General features: G+C 46.8%; 1 protein-coding gene across 1 annotated transcript in view; it reads right to left on the reverse strand.

Annotated features, from left to right (window-relative positions):
- RAD54B (RAD54 homolog B) overlaps window positions 1-22,542 on the reverse strand; it is a 114,626-nt gene that overhangs the window by 90,788 nt on the left and 1,296 nt on the right. The window contains exons 2-3 of the mRNA XM_068237663.1: window positions 12,290-12,423; window positions 4,714-4,861 (exon numbers count right to left, since the gene is read on the reverse strand). Coding sequence (XP_068093764.1) covers window positions 4,714-4,861; window positions 12,290-12,412 — 271 coding nt within the window. The 5' untranslated portion in view covers window positions 12,413-12,423. The remainder of the gene's footprint in view (window positions 1-4,713; window positions 4,862-12,289; window positions 12,424-22,542) is intronic.

Here is a 22,542-nt window from a genome sequence, read left to right on the forward strand (position 1 = left end):
CCCTGATTACCAGCAGCCACTGTGTCAGCAGCAGTAACAGCCACTGATTACCAGCAGCCACTGTGCCAGCAGCAGTAACAGCCACTAATTAGCAGCTGCCACCGTGCTAAATGTACATGGTAGATGTGTTATTTCCCATGAAAATGTTTCAGCAAAATGTCACAGGGATAGTGTACCTAACTGCAATTAAGAAAAATGGTTTTTAATTTTGTTAGTTTGGCCCCTCAGCACTCTCAAGAATGGCGATATGGTCTTATGGTCACCCCTGACCTAGACTAAAAGATTAAAAGGGACTTAAAAAGGCAATTGAATCGAGAGGGATATGTAGGCTGCCACATTTATTTCCTTATAAGCAATACCAGCTGTCTGGCTGTCCTGGTGATCCTCTGCCTCTAATACTTTTAGCCATAGACCCTGAACAAGCATATGCAGATCAGGTGTTTCTGACATTATTGTCAGATCTGACAAGATTAGCTGCATGCTTGTTTCTGGTGTGATTCACACTACTGCAGCCAAATAGATGAGCAGGACTGCCAGGCAACTGGTATTGTTTGAAAGTAAATAAATATGGCAGCCTCCATATTCGTCTCACTTCAGTTGTCCTGTAATTGGACTTAAAAGGATTATTTGCATATTCAGCACCTTCTGTTTTAAGAAAGCAAATTTATATTTAGCATAGCTTTTTTTAGGAGGGCTTTTAACCACCCTGGCGTTCTGATTAAATCGCCAGGGTGGCTGCGGGAGGGTTTTTTTTAAATAAAAAAAAAACTATTTCATGCAGCCAACTGAAAGTTGGCTGCATGAAAGCCCACTAGAGGGCGCTCCGGAGGCGATCTTCCGATCGCCTCCGGCGCCCAGAATAAACAAGGAAGGCCGCAATGAGCGGCCTTCCTTGTTTTGCTTATATCGTCGCCATAGCGACGAGCGGAGTGACGTCATCGACGTCAGCCGACGTCCTGACGTCAGCCGCCTCCGATCCAGCCCTTAGCGCTGGCCGGAACTTTTTGTTCCGGCTACGCTGGGCTCAGGCGGCTGGGGGGACCCTCTTTCGCCGCTGCTCGCGGCGGATCGCCGCAGAGCGGCGGCGATCAGGCAGCACACGCGGCTGGCAAAGTGCCGGCTGCGTGTGCTGCTTTTTATTTGACAAAAATCGGCCCAGCAGGGCCTGAGCGGCAGCCTCTGGCGGTGTTGGACGAGCTGAGCTCGTCCAGACCGCTCAGCAGGTTAATACCCTTTAAAGTGTACCTGACGTGATATATGACATGATCTATTGTTTCAGGGGCGTACCTAGAAATCCCCGGGCCCCACTGCAAAAAAAAAAAAAAATCTGGCTCCCCACCCCCTAGGGCCCGCTCAGGGACTTTTGGGGGGCAGGAGGGGGTCGCAGCATAAGAGGAGAGTGTGGCAGATAGTACCTCGGGCTCTCCCTCTCAGCGCTCCCCCTCCTGTAATCATTGGTGGCAGCGGGCAGCAGCAGCGGCAGGCTTAATACATTACCTCCTTCTCGCTGGAGGTCTTCCGTTCTCTAAGAGCAAATTCCTGTTTACACAGGAAGTTGCATGAAGCTCTTAGAGAACGACCCGTTCCTGCCCCCCAAAAGTCCCTGAGTGGGCCCCCGCGACGGCAGGGTCGCATCCCCTATTGTTACGCCAGTGTATTGTTTTCTTACTGTGCTTAAAATGCACAGTCCCTAAGGTAACAATTTATAGATTTTCAAAATTCTATCACTTTGCTTTTTGTTTTTTCACAAGTGTTTCATTTCATTACAGAGTATATGAAAATAACAATTTATTGCTTTTGATTCAGTTTGTCACTAAAACAAAAATTCACATGACAAACCTAAACCCTAAAATCTACTCTACTACTTGTCACAGTTAAAATGATACTACATGTTTCATTTGATAGTTAGCTGGACTTTTAGCAGGCCACTAACACTGAAGTGTCCATGTGGCTTTGTACCATTCTTTCTTTGAAGAGCCCCAGTCTGAACATCAGAAACAGACCACAAATATCACGATAATACAAAGGAAACAACCAGGGCTATTCCAATATGGGTAGTTTGTAAGATTTTCCCAAGTTTGTTCATCATTTTGAAAATGACTTTTTTAAAAAAAATATATAGATTGAGATTGTCCATACCTACCGTATATACTGGCGTATAAGACGACTTTTTAACCCTGAAAAATCAACTGAAAAGTCGGGGGTCGTCTTATACGCCGAGTGCCAGGTCTGGTCAGGGTGCCGTGTGTCAGGCAGAACTGTAATTACCTTATGCTGCAGTCATCCGGTAATAAGAAAGATAGATCGCGTTCTCCGTTTAAAAAATAACTTGTTATAACAGCTTCTTGCGAGCAGCCGCTCGCACGGGTAGCAATGCAGCTTCCGGCATCACCTGACTTGTGACGTGTGCGCTCCACAATACAACCCGGCAATCTCTTCCGGCGTGAGCCTCATCATTGGAGCGCACACGTCACCAGTCAAGGGACGCAGGAAGCTGCACTGCTACCCGTGCGAGCGGCTGCTCGCAAGAAGCTGTTACAACAAGTTATTTTTTAAACTGAGAACGCGATCTATCTTTCTTATTACCGGATGACTGCAGCATAAGGTAATTACAGCTCTGCCTGATACCCGGCACCCTGACTCCTACTATGGGGTAGTCTTATACGGCGAGTATACCCCAACCTCTACATTTTAACTGGCAAAGTTGGGGGGTCGTCTTATACGCCCAGTCGCCTTATACGCCAGCATATACGGTATTTTGTATGTGACATGGGTCCAAGTTATACCATATACACTCGAATATAAGTCAACCTTGTGTATAAGTTGACTAAAATATTCAACCCTCTTAAGCTGGAATTTTTATTGAATCAAGTATAAAGGTGGGTACACACGTCAGATAAAAAAAGTCTTTGGAAAATGAAAGATCACAGACCAATTTTACCCCCTTTCATGTAGTATGAGAGCCATACCTTCACAGTCTTTTCTATGGAGCTGAACTCCCCATCAGACAGAAATCTTTGCAAAATGCTGCACACACAGATGCTGTACACATGCAACAGATCAGTATCCGCAAAAGATCTGTTCCTGCAAAAGATCCATTCCTGCAAAATGCATTCATAGTCTATGATATCTGCAGATCTCATACACACCTTGTTTAACGGACAATTATCTGTAGATCAGATCCACCAGGTTGGATCTTCAGATCGGCAGATAATTGTCTGATCTGCAGATGAATGTCCATTAAACAAGGTGTGTATGAGATCTGCAGATATCATAGACTATGAAGGCATTTTGCAGGAATGGATCTTTGGCAGGAACAGATCTTTTGCAGATACTGATCTGTTGCATGTGTACAGCATCTGTGTGTGCAGCATCTTGCAAACATTTTTATCTGATGGGGAGTTCAGCTCCATAGAATAGACTGTGTAGAGTATGGCTCTCATACTACATGGAAGGGGGTAAAATTGGTCTGTGATCTTTCACTTTCCAAAAGACTTTTATCTGACGTGTGTACCCACCTTTAGACTACCCAGCAAAGTTAATAGCTGCACTTGGGGCTCAGGAGGTTTTAATGACTGCACTGCATACAGTATTACAGCCATTAACCCCTCCTGTCCCTTAAGTGCAGCCAATAACTCCTCCAGACCCCCGAGTGCTGCAATGATTCCCTCCCTTTTATGCAGCTCTGCCCCTTTTCTTGGTAATTATTGTGGCCAGGACTTCCAGACCTGTGTATCCTTGGCATTTCCTTTCCTCAAAGTGTCACTTACCCCAGGGTAAATTGCTGCAAACAGGAATGTCACTATCAGTACACACATACCCGTGTTTCCCCGAAAATAAGACACTGTCTTATATTATTTTTTCCTCCAAAATACTGTATGTGCTGGGGCTTATTTTCGGGGAGGTCTTATTTTTGTGGGGGTAGCCAGATACCCAGTATATACCCAGACCTCCCCCCCCCCACCAGAGTATATAGCCTTATCCCCCTAGTATTCAGTCAGATGTGCCCCCCCAAGTATATACCCAGACCCCTCACCCCAGTATATAGCCTTACCCCCAAGTATAAAACGTGCAGAGTAGCCTCTCCCTCCTGCTCCCCCCGCTGCTGCTGCTGCAGCTGATTTACCTCTACTCCCGACCCACCTCCTCCACAAAGTCGGAGTGTGGATGGGAAAGGGTGAGGAACCTGCAGCAACCAGACAGACAGTTTTATTGTTATATTCCATGCACACAAGTCTGTCAGGTGGCAAGCCAGCTTGTTTGTAAATTTGGTTTTCAGTACAACAGTGGAACGTTAAATCCCCTTACCCCTCCATACAGGTTTAGAAAATCCCTCAAATTGTGCTTAAAAAGTACAGGTGTGGCTGACCAATATTTGGTTCATACTGTTATAATGAGAAGTGTCAGTACAAACGGATAGGGATTAAAACATAATTATCTAAGCCCCTTTTAGCCCTGGAAGGTGGTAAGGTATAATACTAAAGCCAGCAACCCCACACACATGGACAATGACGGGGTATTTTCTTCACTAAATTACACGTGGAACTAAGCTTACATTAATTACTCACATCAATAGCAAAACTTTGCCAACATTACAAACATATTGCTCTATTGCAGTGTTCAGTGGTCAATTAAACTTGAGCCTAGGGGCAGCAGATGGGTCAAACCAATCAGGTAAACAAGTTTCAGTTAGATTATCAATGGTTAACTTACCTGTAAGTGGTTTAAACTTTGATGCAGCACCAACCACAGGCTTGCAGCCTTGGGCAGAAGATTGTGCAATATTCTCTCTTGTTGCAGAATTGGTGTCTAGGTCACATGTTTTCGCAACAGTTTTCGAATACAAACTTTCACTCTTGGGCTAGATGAAAATGCATGAAAAGAAAAGGTTAAAAATTTACTTTAGGTTTACTTGATTCTTTTAGGTTTATTACTGTACACGGGGTATAGACCTATCACACCACTTCACAACTAGATGTCCGTTTGATGTCTTAGGTCTACGGATATTTTTTTTGAGGGGGGGGGGGGGAGAGAGATGAGGTGTGTCATGTGACTCGCTGGACACCTCCTGGACCACCAAGCAAGGTTCGACACCTCCCATATATGGCTGTCTGTGTCCTATGTCAACCATAAACAAGAATGTCCCTGGCATCAGAAAGTACTCACTAGTCCATAAGTATTGACTTAAAGCATACTTGAACAGACATAATGGGACAAGCACCGGGTACATGTAGTATCCATCCTACTTAGAACTTGAATGTGTTCACTTTCTATTTTTTACACTGCAAGAGTTCAACCTCATACACACATCAGAGGTGTGCCGATGGAAAGGCAGGGGTGTAACATCACGTGATGGGCAGGGTAAGTAGGGAAAACAATGCTCTCGACGGTCGCCTGGGGTGAAGTCTGCTGTACACACATGCTGGATTATAGGCAGAGGCGACGTCAGCCGACGTCCTGACGTCAGACGCCTCCGATCCAGCCCTTAGCGCTGCCCGGGAGTCATTGGTCTGGGCAGCGCAGGGCTCTGGTGGGGGGGGGGGGGGGGGCCTCTTCCGCCGCTGCGTGCGGATGATCGCCGCGCAGCAAAGTGCTAGCTGCGCATACAGCACTTTAAATGGGGCGAATCGCCCTAGCAGGGGCTGAGATATCCTCTGCGGCGGCTTACCCCGAGCTCACCTCGGGGTTTCCGCTAAGAAGGTTAATCTATGCAAATAAGGCAGTCAAACTGCACTCAAATAAAGGCAACTCTCCGGACAAGTAAAGAGAAAGCAAAACACTTATCTGTCTGCACATTTCCTCCTGATACAAACACATCACTGAAAACTTCAAATAGTAATTACATTTTTCCTCTGGGAGCTGAATGAACCAGATTCTACATTACATTTCACATTACAATTGCAGCCCTTAAAGTGAACCTGAAGTGAGGAAACTTTCTCCAGGTTAGAAACTCACTTATTTAGGGCTCTTTCACACTAGAGGCTGCGGTAGAAAAGGCTGAAAGTCAGCCTTTTGCTTAACGCCAATACATAGCGTTTTCAAAGCATTTTGAAAGAGTTTTACAGCCCATATGAAAATGTCCTTTTTTTTCTTCTATAAAAATAAGTGAACAAGATAGCTGTAAAACGCTTTGAAAAGGCTTTGAAAACGCTGAAGTTGTCGTTTTCCATTGACTATCATTGAAACGCCAACAGCCAACTTCGGCTGTAAACAGCCCTGAAAAAGCTCCTGGGTGCGTTGAAACGCAACGCTCCAAAACGCCGAGTTAGATGTGAAAGGTAAAATGAAAGTCTATGGACTTTCTTTTACCTAGCAAAACGCCAACTTCGGCCGTGGCGTTAAAACGCCGAAAAATTCCTCTGGTGTGAAAGGGCCCTTAGAGGAAGGGCTCTGTATACAATAGAGCCTTTCCGGTCCCCTCTCCTTCACCTTGTTCAACGCTGTCCCCTGTTGAATTTACGCACCTTCAGGAATCCTTGGCAGGCTTTAGAAATGCTCACAACACTAAGAGCTTCCGAACTGCACATGCCCAAGCCCAGACTCATGGCTGCACAGTAACTTCAACAGAGGACAGTGGTGGAACAATGGGAAGGTGCAAGGAACGCTCTATGCAGTGTTCCCAAACCCTGTCCTCAAGGTCCAGCAACAGTGCATGTTTTGTGGAAATCCATAGAGGTAGTTAATCAGCTCTCCTGAGACACTAATTACCTCACGTGTGCATGTTTGTGGTTTTCTGCAAAACATGCACTGTTGGTGGGCCCTGAGGACAGGGTTGGGGAACTCTGCTGTATGGAATCCAGAGCATTCCCTTTACATAAGCAAGTATCTACTTTAGGTTTGCTTTGACCTGAAAGTAAAAATGTGAAACTGCAGGAAAGGCCTATTTACTTTTACCTATACATACAAATAATCTCAAAATGTATTTTCAGTTCAGATATGGTTTACATTAAATGAGAACTGTAGAGAGAGGTGTATGGAGGCTGCCATATTTACAGTGATGTGAAAAACTATTTGCCCCCTTCCTGATTTCTTATTATTTTGCATGTTTGTCACACTTAAATGTTTCTGCTCATCAAAAACCGTTAACTATTAGTCAAAGATAACATAATTGAACACAAAATGCAGTTTTAAATGATGGTTTTTATTATTTAGTGAGAAAAAAAACTCAAAACCTACATGGCCCTGTGTGAAAAAGAAATTGCCCCCTGAACCTAATAACTGGTTGGGCCACCCTTAGCAGCAATAACTGCAATCAAGCGTTTGCGATAACTTGCAACGAGTCTTTTACAGCGCTCTGGAGGAATTTTGGCCCACTCATCTTTGCAGAATTGTTGTAATTCAGCTTTATTTGAGGGTTTTCTAGCATGAACTGCCTTTTTAAGGTCATGCCACAACATCTCAATAGGATTCAGGTCAGGACTTTGACTAGGCCACTCCAAAGTCTTCATTTTGTTTTTCTTCAGCCATCCAGAGGTGGATTTGCTGTGGTGTTTTGGGTCATTGTCCTGCTGCAGCACCCAAGATCGCTTCAGCTTGAGTTGACGAACAGATGGCCGGACATTCTCCTTCTGGATTTTTTGGTAGACAGTAGAATTCATGGTTCCATCTATCACAGCAAGCCTTCCAGGTCCTGAAGCAGCAAAACAACCCCAGACCATCACACCACCACCATATATTACTGTTGGTATGATGTTCTTTTGCTGAAATGCTGTGTTACTTCTACGCCAGCTGTAACGGGACATGCACCTTCTAAAAAGTTCAACTTTTGTCTCGTCGGTCCACAAGGTATTTTCCCAAAAGTCTTGGCAATCATTGAGATGTTTTTTAGCAAAATTGAGATGAGCCTTAAAGAAAACCTGAACTGAAAATTAAAAGTCAAAATAAACATACACAAGTCATACTTACCTTCTGTGTAGTCTACTCCTCAATCTCTTTTTCCTCTCCTGTGTCCTGTTTGTCCACTGTGATCAATGGAATTCTCCGTCCTCCATTTTGAAAATGGTCAGTACACCATAACAGCTTTCTGGTCAGCACACAGTTAAACTGTAACATCGCCCACTTGAGCCATAGGGATACATGGACACATCAGTTTTCCTCTCAGCTGTAACTGACAGCAACTGATATATTTCAGTTCTGACAAAATGTTGTCAGAACTGGAAGGGATCACTGTCAGCAGAAAATGGTGAGCTTCTGAAAGGAACTGATGGCAAGGTAACTATGTAATGTTCATTGGAAGTTACCTCATGTGTTTATTTTAAATAATTTTACTCAGTACAGGTTCCCTTTAATGTTCTTTTTGCTTAAAAGTGGTTTGCGCCTTGGATATCTGCCATGCAGGCTGTTTTTGCCCAGTCTCTTTCTTATGGTGGAATCGTGAACACTGACCTTAATTGAGGCAAGTGAGGCCTGCAGTTCTTTAGATGTTGTCCTGGGGTCTTTTGTGGCCTCTCGGATGAGTTTTCTCTGCGCTCTTGGGGTAATCTTGGTCGGCCGGCCACTCCTGGGAAGATTCATCACTGTTCCATGTTTTTGCCATTTGTGGATAATGGCTCTCACTGTGGTTCGCTGGAGTCCCAAAGCTTTAGAAATGGCTTTATAACCTTTACCAGACTGATAGATCTCAATTACTTTTGTTCTCATTTGTTCCTGAATTTCTTTGGATCTTGGCATGATGTCTAGCTTTTGAGGTGCTTTTGGTCTACTTCTCTGTGTCAGATAGCTCCTATTTAAGTGATTTCTTCATTGAAACAGGTGTGGCAGTAATCAGGCTTGGGGGTGACTACAGAAATTGAACTCAGGTGTGATAAACCACAGTTAAGTTATTTTTTTTAACAAGGGAGGCAGACTCTTTTTCACACAGGGCCATGTAGATTTGGAGGTTTTTTTCTCACTAAATAATAAAAACCATCATTTAAAACTGAATTTTGTGTTCAATTATGTTATCTTTGACTAATAGTTAACGGTTTTTGATGAGCAGAAACATTTAAGTGTGACAAACATGCAAAAAGAAATCAGGAAGGGGGCAAATAGTTTTTCACATCACTGTATTTCCATTTAAGCAATGCCAGTTACCTGGCTATCCTGCTGATTCTCTGCCTCTAATACTTTCGGCCATAGACCCTGAAAAAGCATGCAGCAGATCAGGTTTTTCTGACAATTTTGACAGATATGACAAGATTAGCTGTATGCTTGTTTCTGGTGTGATTCAGACACTTCTTCAGCCAAAGAGATCAGCAGGGCTGCCAGGCAATTGGTATTGCTTCAAAGGAAATAAATATGGCAGCCTCCACATACCTCTCACTACAGTTCTCCTTTAAATAAGGTGTAATGTGAGTGAAACATTGAAAGCATTTATTGACTTCTTTGGACTCATCTGCAAAGGTGACCGTATACAGCATTTGTAAAGTGCTTTTCTCCCGTAGGACTCATAGTGCATAAACTCAGGGAGTTGGCTGTTACTTTGGGATTCTGTAATCAAAATGTGTGTATGGCTTATGATGCATTCGGTATGACATACCAAAGGTGTCACACGAGGGTGTCAAACTCAAGCAAAAAGTGGGCCGACATTGAGCACCGCAACCAAGTTGCGGGCCACCTCAATATCTAGTGGCCACCTCCCTTCCTTATAAGGTTCCCTGTTGTTTAATGCACCCCTCCCTCCAGTACACAGTTCCCTGGTGTCTAGTGACCAGGACTGTGGAGTCAGTACAAAAATCATCCAACTGACTCCTCAGTTTATGAAACCTCTGACTCAGACTACCCAAAAATTGATCCGACTCCACAGCCCTGTTAGTGACACCACCCAATACAGCTCCCTGATGTCTAGTGCAGCCTTTCTCAACCTTTCTACCCTGGAGGAACCCTGCAAATAACTTTGGGATCTCAAGGAACCCCTGCAAACAATATTTTGATCTTGAGGAACCCCTGCATTTATTTTGGAGGAGGCATGGTCTTTAAAAGTATGTGTGGCTGTTTATTTCACTACCCCTATTACACTACTACTCATTATACTGTCTTCTGAGCCCCCAATTTAGTGCTTCTTGTTACAGTACCACCTATTATGATGTTCTCCTTTATACTTCCCCCACGATGGGAAAAATTGCCAAGGAACCCCTGCAGAGTACTCAAGGAACCCTGGGGTTCCAGGGAACCCTGGTTGAGAAAGCCTGGTCTAGTGCTTTCCCCCTCCCTCCCATATGTAGGGCTTGATTCACTAAACCGTGCTAACTCAAATATCACACCTTATCAAAGTTAACACGCCTTATCAGAGTAGCATAGCAAACGATACGAACCCACAGGGGCTCAGGGCAGGACGAGTGCCATTGCCAATTAGCAGGCATAAGTTCGTAGCACTCGCTATCCTACTCTGATAAGGCGTGCTAACTTTGATAAGATGTGATATTTGAGTTATCACGGTTTAGTGAATCAAGCCCATAGCTTCCTTGGTGATCTAGGGCTTTACCTCCAATATAGCTTCCCTGGTGGTCTAGAGTGGGACAAACATAATGCAAAGTGGGGAAACCCCTTGTGGGCTAAATTTGATGACCCTCTGGGCCAGAGTTTGACATGTATGCTTCAGCAGTAACGAAATGCCTTTTATGTTACATACTTTCAATCAACAGGATTGTTATTGTTGTATGCAAATGAGGAGTCGGTGGAATCATAAACTGAGGAGTCAGGGTATTTTTGTACCAACAACTCCACAGCCCTGATTAGAATGCATGAGTTTGTGAACCATTCATGACCAGTAAAAGAAAACATTTGTGCACCTCATTCCTTAGTGCATGAGTGTTTGCTTTTACTGGAAATTTGTGAAGTACCTCATGTGCGAGCAGCAAAAATGTGCTCACTCATGTTTACTGGGAATTGGTGGTTCGAAACATGCCCACATGCTCTGAGTGTATGCGCTGATGCACGGCTACAGGTGCTTCTGGACGACAAACACCAGAGCAGGGGGACTCCAAAGTCATTGAGCAGCAATAAGATGTAGAAGCCGTGGGAGATCAATGGCCACATTACTTTGCACTGCATCGAGCAGTAGAATGCTTTCTATTTGATCAAAGCTCATCAGATTTCAGATGAAAACTGAGCGAGCCGTGCATGTAACAACTGAATAATAATTAAAGGAACACCATTAATTAACCATTTTATTTAACCTGGGATCGAGAGAGTTCCTGAAGTGCTGGTAAATAATGATGTATACAATTTACTTGCTTATCTCTTTTGTTTACTGTAACAAATTACCTTCACTACGAACTGACGGCAATCTGCTCTAATCTAATGGCAGAGTGAGCCATGAGGAGGATGGGGGAATTTCCTCACAGTGCATCTGTTAACCCTATGCGTGTGAGAGAAAATCCTGTGGCCTGTGTCTCTGACTGAAGTGTCTGAAGAGAGCAGAGAAAATGTAACTCGTTGCAAACATTTGTAATTGTCTGTGACACCACAGCTTTTCATACTTTTTTTTGCTTTCAGAAAAAAATACAACACTGGATGTGCATTGAAGCAGACACCCCTTTAGAGAATGATTTGTCCCAACTGAGCTAAATCATACACACAATGAATTAAAGCTTTTGCCTCTGATATTTAACATGAAAAGTAGAAAAATGTTTACACAGCTGCTTAGACATTATTTGTACATTGTCATTTTAGAACACTTGGATTGATCATGTTCCTTTAACCTCCTTAGCGGTAACCCCGTGCTGGACACGGGGTAAGCCGCGCAGGAGGATTTCTCAGGCCCAGCTGGGCCGATCTGCATAATTTTTTTTTTATACATGCAGCTAGCACTTTGCTAGCTGCGTGTTACTCATGATCACCGCCGCCCCGCGCCGATTCGCCGCTAGCCGCCGCATCAGAGGGTGCCCCCCCCCCCCCCGAGCACTGCCTGGCCAATCAGTGCCAGGCAGCACTGAGGGGTGGATCGGGACTCCCTCTGACGTCACGACGCCATGGCGACGGGGGAAGCCCTCATGGAAATCCCGTTCAGAACGGGATTTCCGGATGGGCATATGCGCCGGCGGCGATTGGCGCATACGGGGGGATGCCGCAGGGAGGGGGGAAGCATGTAGCTAGCACTAGGCTAGCTACATGCTAAAACAAAAAAAAAGGTTAAAAAAACCCTCCCGCGGCAGTAAGCCCGCGGGAATCATACCGCCAGGGAGGTTAATAAATCTCTCTGATTGGGATGATGTACTGATACTCGGTTTCTAAGATTTTCAAAGGTTGTGATCATGAAAATATGCTAACTTTTTTTTTATAGAAATGTAATGCATATGTACATAGTCACCTTTAAAAGTGTATTCCCACTTTCAGTAACGTTGTCAGTGTTCGTTTTAGCTGGCGGTATAAAACGTGGCTTTTTCGCAGGATTCCCTAATAACCGCTGACTTGGCGCTGCAGATCTTCTCATGATGTGAACTCCTACAATAAAATATGGTACCAGGTTAGTTATGGAGTGTAAGCCACATAAACCCACAAGAAAAAGTGTATGCCACCTTCCTTCAAATCCCTTATAGAATGTAAAGAGTTTAGGCAGAATGACATCAGAACACTTGGATTCAATAGTTGTTTCAGGTATAGACCAGGCTATCACTCAGGATAGGGCATGCAGTTATCTGAAGGCAACTTTCAGTTGAATATTACTATAGCTCTTCAGATGATTAGTTTTGCCTGGACCATCGATTGACATAGAGAAACAAATCTGAGGCAGATTGACAAAACCAAATGGGCAGCTTGGAGAAAGCTTTGCTAGTAAAGTCTGGTGTGAATGTACACATATACTAAAGCAACAAGTGTACGTAATCAATGACAAAAACAAAAAAAGCAGTGTAAGAAACAGATTCTGAACAAGTTAGGTGTCAAAAGTTTTTGTGTACTTGTTCGTAAAGGTCAATGTCACGACTGATAAAACGTCAGCAAAATACCTTACTTCAAGTGCAATTCTGCTGCCGATGAGTGGCAGTGCAAGCATTGATCAGGAAAAGCCATACACAATCTTATCTTCCTAGCAGGCTTATTCTACAAAAATGAAACTACAGGCCAGGGAGCCGTTTCGAATCCCACTGCAGTCCGAAGTAACCACGGCTGCAAACCTGAGGGAACTAAAACATAAACTCAAGGAGAGGACCTCCAAGGTGGTGAAATACTGCCAGTGCCACATGCTTCACCCGGAAAGCATTTAGCGAGTATGTCGGAACTGGACAGAGTAGAAGACAATGGGAACCTGGGAATAGAGGTTAGAGGGATCAGAGAGGGAGGTGAATAGGTACTGTATAGATGCTGGTTTACTGAACAGGAACAGCCAAGGTTCAAACCCCGGTCTTTTATGTCAGAAGTGGTGCTTTTAACCAGTATATGATCCATTCACTTTCGACATGGACAAAATACAATTACTGCAGACTGAACAAGCTGCAAGCAAACATGGGGTCATAGTTATGGGTGATTTAAATTACCCAGACATTAAGAGTGGGTCCACACTAGACCCGGTTGCAGGACGGACACTGCAGTCCGGATCAGGGGAAGATCAGGGGAAGATCAGGGGAAGTACCCACCGTACTGCAAACTGATGAAAGTGCATCAGTTTTGCATCAGTTTCCGTTCAGGTTTTTCCCTGACAGAAAAGGTCTCCATCATTAGGAAGGAGTGGGAGGATTTTTTTGGGCCAATCAAAGCTCAGGCTATCCGTTTTAACATTCGTTTTTTGCCTGTGGAGCTGGAGATGCGTTTTCTCATTACTTTCACTACCCCTGCGTGTATCCGTGGTCCTGTTCCGTTGCGTGAAAATGCAGCAGATCCGGACCTTCCGTTCAGGTTTTGAAAACGGATCCCCGCAAACGCAGACGGATCCGTTTTTTACTTGGGTGAGGCTGGCTGCTATTTTCAACATTAGTATCCGGGACTCTGTTTTTCATCAGGTTTGAAAAACGCAGCCACGGATACGTTTCCGGACCTAGTGTGGACTGGCTCTAACTGGGATACAGAGCAGTTTCTAGGCTGAATTTCACCCAGGACGAGGGTGTAAAAATTGCAACCCTTCATGGCCTTGCGAACCCTTGATATGCCCCCAGTATAGGTGAGCCAGGCATAAGTGCCCCAGTATAGCTAGCTATAGGTGCTCCCAGTGTAGGTTAGCTAGGTATAGGTGCAGCCAGTATAGGTTAGCTAGAAACTGGTGCCTTTAGTATAGGTAGCTAGGTATAGATGCAGCCAGTATAGGTTAGCTAGGCATAGGTGCCTTCAGTATAGGTAGCTAGGTATAAGTGCCTTCAGTATAGGTAGTAGGGTTAGTTATCATACCATGCACAATTGAGGGCCCGTTTCCACTATCGCGGTTTCCGCCACGATTCCGCAGAGTTTCCCCGCACAGGGAAACTCTGCCATAGGGGATAATGGCGCCACGCCCGAATCGCTTGCGGGAGCGATCTGCCCAGAACCCCCCGCAGAATTTGCGGCGAAGGCTGCGAATTCCATAGCCGTGCATGGCACGGCTCATGGGATTCGCCTGCGATCCCGCCCACCCGCTCAGTGCCGGCGTGCGTCTGCGAGACGCACGCCGCACTAGTGGAAACGAGCCTTTACCAGTTTTCAAGGGGCAGGGTGACGCAGCTGCAGGCGCACAAACAACGGTGGGGATAAATAAATACTCACTTGCTGGCGGGTCTCGCATGTACTGGCTTCTTCCTCCTTCCTGTTCACACGTGTGCAGGACTCGTCGGCTATTGAGTATTTGTACCCACCGCCGCTGCGTCCCTCCTCCCGGCTTTCTATACTGCGGGCACCTATCCCAGGCTCTCTCTGCTGCGGCCACCTACTACTGGCTACACCTATCCCAGGCTCTCTCTGCTGCGGCCACCTACTACTGGCTACACCTATCCCAGGCTCTCTCTGCTGCGGCCACCTACTACTGGCTACACCTATCCCAGGCTCTCTCTGCTGCGGCCACCTACTACTGGCTACACCTATCCCAGGCTCTCTCTGCTGCGGCCACCTACTACTGGCTACACCTATCCCAGGCTCTCTCTGCTGCGGCCACCTACTACTGGCTACACCTATCCCAGGCTCTCTCTGCTGCGGCCACCTACTACTGGCTACACCTATCCCAGGCTCTCTCTGCTGCGGCCACCTACTACTGGCTACACCTATCCCAGGCTCTCTCTGCTGCGGCCACCTACTACTGGCTACACCTATCCCAGGCTCTCTCTGCTGCGGCCACCTACTACTGGCTACACCTATCCCAGGCTCTCTCTGCTGCGGCCACCTACTACTGGCTACACCTATCCCAGGCTCTCTCTGCTGCGGCCACCTACTACCGGCTACACCTATCCCAGGCTCTCTCTGCTGCGGCCACCTACTACCGGCTACACCTATCCCAGGCTCTCTCTGCTGCGGCCACCTACTACTGGCTACACCTATCCCAGGCTCTCTCTGCTGCGGCCACCTACTACTGGCTACACCTATCCCAGGCTCTCTCTGCTGCGGCCACCTACTACCGGCTACACATGCTGCAGCCACCTACTTACTACTGGCTACATCTATCCCTGGCTACCTATGCTGCAGCCACCTACTACTGGCTACACCTATCCCTGGCTACCTATGCAGCGGCCACCTTCTACTGGCTACACCTATCCCTGGCTACCTATGCTGCAGCCACCTACTACTGGCTACACCTATCCCAGGCTCTCTCTGCTGTGGCCACCTAGTACTGGCTACACCTATCCCTGGCTACCTATGCTGCAGCCACCTACTACTGGCTACACCTATCCCAGGCTACCTATGCTGCGGCCACCTACTACTGGCTACACCTATCCCAGGCTCTCTCTGCTGCGGCCACCTACTACCGGCTACACATGCTGCAGCCACCTACTTACTACTGGCTACATCTATCCCTGGCTACCTATGCTGCAGCCACCTACTACTGGCTACACCTATCCCTGGCTACCTATGCAGCGGCCACCTTCTACTGGCTACACCTATCCCTGGCTACCTATGCTGTGGCCACCTAGTACTGGCTACACCTATCCCTGGCTACCTATGCTGCAGCCACCTACTACTGGCTACACCTATCCCAGGCTACCTATGCTGCGGCCACCTACTACTGGCTACACCTATCCCTGGCTACCTATGCTGCGGCCACCTACTACTGGCTACACCTATCCCTGGCTACCTATGCTGCGGCCACCTACTACTGGCTACACCTATCCCTGGCTACCTATGCTGTGGCCACCTACTACTGGCTACACCTATCCCTGGCTACCTATGCTGCAGCTACCTACTACTGGCTACACCTATCCCAGGCTACCTATGCTGCGGCCACCTACTACTGGCTACACCCATCCCTGGCTACCTATGCTGTGGCCACCTATTACTGGCTATGTATGCTGTGGCCACCTATTACTGGCTACACCTATCCCTGGCTACTTATACTGTGGCCACCTATTACTGGCTACACCTCTCTCTAACACCACCAGAACTTTTGCAGGAGCAGAGTGAGCCTTTTTACAGTTTTACCCAGTGCTCCAAATCTCCAGGTGGCTAAGTCATATGTATGCCGAGGAAGTGGGGCACACAACACTGAGATGGGTGGGCACATTATTTAATGTAAGGGGGGGACCGGGTCTAAATAATTGTTTAACACCGTATACCATACCATATACCGTTTTTTAGACGGTTATTATACTGTGGAATTTCATACAGTTACAATCCTAATAGGTAGCTAGGTATAGGTATAGCTTAGCTAGGTATAGGTGGAGCCAGTATAGGTGCCCCCCCAGCCGCGGCCACACTGGGACTTAGGCGCGGGGAGAGGGGACCAACTTCTCTCTCCCCCCTCTTGGCAGTGTAAGCAAAACCGAATACTCAAATGAGTCACGCGGCTGAGTCCCAGTGAGGCCGCGGCTCCCCCCCCCCCCCCATGACTGCGCCCCCCACCCTCCCTCACAGCGCCAGGGCTTCACCTGCCTGGTCCGCCCCTAAAAACAGGGCTGCTTGGACATTGAGAATTCTCCCTCTAGTTTACAAAAGCCTGGTACACACATTTAATTTTAGTTGGCCAATGATTGGACAATTTTAGCACTTCCATGTAGTATGGGAGCTTACCTGTACATAGTATTCAATATCTGTTGATCCTCACACTACATGGAGGTGGTAAAATTGGTCAGTGACTGACCAATCATAATTGAAAGTGTGTACCAGGCTTTACACAAGAAGACAATTATTTCAATTTCAAATAGACATTAATATCTCAGTTGGGACACTTGTTCCATATGAATTGCATGCAATGTTTTTGAAGCTGGGATATACTGGTACTTTATAGCGATGGGAAGGACCCTAAAATAAAAAAGTAGAGCAAGTGGGGGAGAAGCATCCTCATGACAGCATGTATATGACCTGAAAACAAAAACTTACTCCAATTCTGTAAATCTTATGATGGGGGTAGTTGAGTGCAAACAAGTCTCTTGGGTTTTTGGGTAATTTAACTCCTAAATACCGGTAGTTAATATACTTAGGTTGGTATTTAACTCCTACGCCAGAGGTTCTCAAACTGGGTGCTACGGCACCCTGGTGCACCGTGAGCACTCCCTAGGGGTGCCATGGCTGCCCTCCAAAGGGGGATGGAGGACACAGGACAATGCGTAAAATGGCAAGCGTGAATTTGGTAATTATTTTTGACAAGGGGTGCCTTGAAAAAATTTGCCCTGACCCGGAAAAGTTTGAGAACCATTGTCCTAGGGAATCAGCAAGAGCTCTTCCAGAACTATCCGACACATTGAGGGCCATCAACTCAGTCTTCTGTAGATGTAGCTTGAGGCCAGAAATCTTACCAAAGAAGATTCTGTAGCAGTTCAGGGATGGGTGTGTGGGGTGGGGTGGGGTGGGGGGCTTCTAAAAGTTAGGATATTGTGGTTCACAAATATAGAGCATATATATATACTTTTTCACCAAGCTCTACACCATTGTATATACTATGAGCAGGGGGCTCTATTAACCAAGCAAAACTTCCAGGGGACATGGGGCATCCCTGTCGTGTCTCTCTTTTCACTTCAAAGTGCTGCCATTTTGTGGCTGGTAGTTTTAGGTACGCACTTGGGGTGGAGTATATACACATCTTAGAGCTATTAAGAAACAACCCACAAGACCATATTTAGGCAGTGGTGCTTCAAACATGTAGGGCCAACTAATGGCATCAAACGCTTTCTCCGTGTCCAGAGAAAGCCCAGATACTGAAATGCTTTGAGACAAGGCATGTTGTTGGGAGAGTAAATATTTTACGGACATTCTAAGCTGAATGCCTGGAACGATGCCCACCTGGTCCTTATGCAGTAGATGGGGAAGTAATTTATTAAGTCTGGCCACGGGTGTTGCTGTGAATATTTTGCAGTCTACATTTAGTAGAGATATTGGGCTTAAGTTTTTTGGTAGGAGGGAGTGCCTATTAGGTTTGGGAAGGATAGTGATAGCAGCTTGAGATAACTCAGAAGTTGGAGCATGACTGCTACTGAATCTTCTTTGGTAAGATTTCTGGCCTCAAGCTACATCTACAGAAGACTGAGTTGATGGCCCTCAATGTGTCGAAAAACTCTGGCTGATTCCCTAGGACAGTGGTTCTCAAACTTTTCCGGGTCAGGGCAAATTTTTTCAAGGCACCCCTTGTCAAAAACAATTACCAAATACACCATTTAACGCATTATCCTCCATCACCCTTTAAGGGAATACTGTAGGGTTCGGGCGGGTCAGGGGAAAATGAGTTGAACTTACCCAGGGCTTCTAATAGTCCCCCACAGACATCCTGTGTCCGTGCAGCCACTCACCGATGCTCCGGCCCTGCCTCTGGTTCACTTCTGGAATTTCAGACTTTAAAGTCTGAAAACCCCTGCGCCTGCGTTGCCGTGTCCTCGCTCCTGCCGATGTCACCAGGAGTGTATAGCACAAGCCCAATATGGTCTGTGCCTGCACAGTACGCTCGTGGTGACATCAGCCGGAGCGAGGACACAGCAACACAGGCGCAGTGGTTTTCAGACTTTAAAGTCTGAAATTCCAGCAGTAAACCGGAGGCGGGGCCGGAGCATTGGGGAGTGGCTGCGTGGGCACAGGATGTCTGCGAGGGACCATTAGAAGCCCTGGGTAAGTTCAACTCATTTTCCCCCGACCCCCCTACAGTATTCTTTTAAGTCTCTGTGTCCTTGTTTGTCCCATGTCCTCCTTCATACCCCTTTTTGTCCCTGTTTCTTCTGTGTCCTCCTTCCCCATTTGTGTCCGATGTCCTCCTCCTTCGTCCCTCTTTGTGTACCCCTTTTCCCCCACCTTCCTCCTTTGTTCTCTGTGTTTTCATTTGTCCAATGTGTCCTCCTCCATCCCCTCTGCGTCCCATGTCCTCCTTCACGTCCCCCTTTTGTCCCCTATGCACATCACCCCTCCTTCTCCCTCAATAATAACAGATTCATTGCTAACCTGCAGGCTAGTGACACGTCGGTACAGCCTTAACCATAAACTGTCACCTGAGGCATCGAGCCCTGAAGTCTGCCAGATGACAGTCTTCGTATGTGTGTACAAGGCTTTACACAGTAACTCTGCCATCTTCATTTAGCAGCAAGAAGCAATGGGAGAGGGCAGCAAGCATTACACCAGAACAATGCAGCCCAGGTAGTAAGTGCTGTTACAAGCTTTGGCAGGGTTCTGGGTAAATCAATAAGGCCACAAGAGTTTGGTAGAGCACGTATTTAAAGATTCTTGGAGTGTTTCTGAAGAACTCTAAGTACCAGCATTGCATTTTGAATAACACATTGGTATTATTATTACTGGTATTACAGCAACAGAATTATTTTAACTTTGCAAAGCACAAGAGGGCTGAAGTTGAAGGCTGATCAAAAATGTCATTAGGATTCAACTTGAGAACATCAAAACTATTCCAAGGGATACTAAAAGAAAATATTTTAACAAAAAGGTGTTCTGTGGGTTATAGAAAATAAACACTCTGCAAGAAACCAGTACAAAATTCAGCTTTAATCTCAATATACTAAACTCCAAGGGAGTGGGAATACTAGCATTAGCCAGATCCTGCAGATAAACTGCACAGTTGTATACATTTGTCTAGCGCCGAGCAGGCATTTGCAAACACCTGAAAACTGCCAGCTCCAGAGTTATCAAGACTTCCTATTAGGGCTCTTTCACATTAGGGCAGATTTTCTGCGTTTCAACGCAAAGGGTAAAGTTTGCGTTACCCAAGGTGAAATAAATGTCCATAGACTTTCATTTTAGCTTTCACATATAACGCAGCCTTTTTGTGCGTTGCGTTACACTGCACCCAGGCGCAGTTTTTCGGCCGACGCTAGCTTTATACGTTACAATGTTTGTCAATGTAATGCGCGTTTTTAATCCGTTAACGCAGGCAATCAGTCCCAGAATGCAACAGAGGAACAATGTAGAAAGTTGAAAACTAAAAGAAAAAAAAATTACCTGCGTTTTTCTATGTGCTGTAACGCATTGAAAACGGATTAAAAACGCACACTCACTGCAGTGCAACGCATATCAAAACGCATTAAAACGCATACAACAAAACGAATGCTTTGAGCGTTCTCCAACGCAAGCTCTGATGTGAAAGAGCCCTAAGTGATCATCTACAGCAGAAAGTGTTGTGATTAGCTTAAAAGCGTAGGCGTCGTTTACTACAATCTATTGGAAACCTAGGTGTTCAAGTGGGTGCCGCCCACCCAACCACATTAGCTGATTTTAAACTTTTTCTTCTAATTTCCAGAGTCAGGCAAAAACAGTACTGGAAATTTTGGCGCTGCCATAGGCCATAATGTAAATTACGGCTATAGCAGCACTCCGTGAGTAATTTGAGCGCCATCAAAAGAGTGTGTGAGCCACTGTCTACTTACAAGCCATGGGTAGCCAGAGGGGGAGAAGCGAGCCACAGGGAGGACACAGGCCGGTAGAAAAGCCACGAGTCAGGAAAAGTCTGGCACTATAGTTTAATCGTAGCAATACAAAAGATGCAGCAGTGCAGTGTTAAAACATTGTGCGATCATTGAGATCACGACATTGCACATGATGGAAATCTATAATCTGTGCATGGCTTGTGTTGCTGCACCTGGGTGAGGAGGAGGCAGCTGTGGGCATCAATAGGTGCACGGCCGAACGACCATTTCAAGGGGCGGATGCCAAGCTTCATCTGAGGTGTGCACTCTTCAGATGAAGCTTGGCATCCGCCCCCGTGAAACGGTCGTAAGGCCGTGCACCTATTGGTGCCCACAGGTGCCTCCTCCTCACCCAGGCACAGCAACACAAGCCATGCACAGATTATAGATTTTCATCATGTGCAATGTCGTGATCTCAATGATCACACAATGTTTTAACACTGCACTGCTGCATCTTTTGTTCAATGTCATGAACGCCACACAATGTTTTAACACAGCACTGCTGCATCTTATGTACCCATTTTTTCCTACGATTAAACTATAGTGCCAGACTTTTCCTGACTCATGGATATTTTGCACAGACTTTGCCTTTTTGTCTTGAGCACATAGTTTCTACTGGGTGATACTTTTTTGTTGGCTAGTAAATACAGCATAGCCCGAGTGCCTGCCAGCTCTCCCACCAGCTTAGAAAAGCCACGAGGATGACACAGAGGGGAGCCACGGGTAGACACACAGCGGGAGGGGCGAGCCACGGGTAGACACACAGCGGGAGGGGCGAGCCACGGGTAGACACACAGCGGGAGGGGCGAGCCACGGGTAGACACACAGCGGGAGGGGCGAGCCACGGGTAGACACACAGCGGGAGGGGCGAGCCACGGGTAGACACACAGCGGGAGGGGCGAGCCACGGGTAGACACACAGCGGGAGGGGCGAGCCACGGGTAGACACACAGCGGGAGGGGCGAGCCACGGGTAGACACACAGCGGGAGCAGGGGTGAGCCACGGGTAGACACACAGCGGGAGCAGGGGTGAGCCACGGGTAGACACAGTGAAGCAGACAGTGAGCCACGGGTAGGCACAGTGGAGCAGACAGTGAGCCACGGGTAGACACAGTGGAGCAGACAGTGAGCCACGGGTAGACACAGTGGAGCAGACAGTGAGCCACGGGTAGACACAGTGGAGCAGACAGTGAGCCACGGGTAGACACAGTGGAGCAGACAGTGAGCCACGGGTAGACACAGTGGAGCAGACAGTGAGCCACGGGTAGACACAGTGGAGCAGACAGTGAGCCACGGGTAGACACAGTGGAGCAGACAGTGAGCCACGGGTAGACACAGTGGAGCAGACAGTGAGCCACGGGTAGACACAGTGGAGCAGACAGTGAGCCACGGGTAGACACAGTGGAGCAGACAGTGAGCCACGGGTAGACACAGTGGAGCAGACAGTGAGCCACGGGTAGACACAGTGGAGCAGACAGTGAGCCACGGGTAGACACAGTGGAGCAGACAGTGAGCCACGGGTAGACACAGTGGAGCAGACAGTGAGCCACGGGTAGACACAGTGGAGCAGACAGTGAGCCACGGGTAGACACAGTGGAGCAGACAGTGAGCCACGGGTAGACACA

Source organism: Hyperolius riggenbachi, chromosome 5, assembly GCF_040937935.1.
Source record: "Hyperolius riggenbachi isolate aHypRig1 chromosome 5, aHypRig1.pri, whole genome shotgun sequence".
NCBI lineage: Eukaryota > Metazoa > Chordata > Amphibia > Anura > Hyperoliidae > Hyperolius > Hyperolius riggenbachi.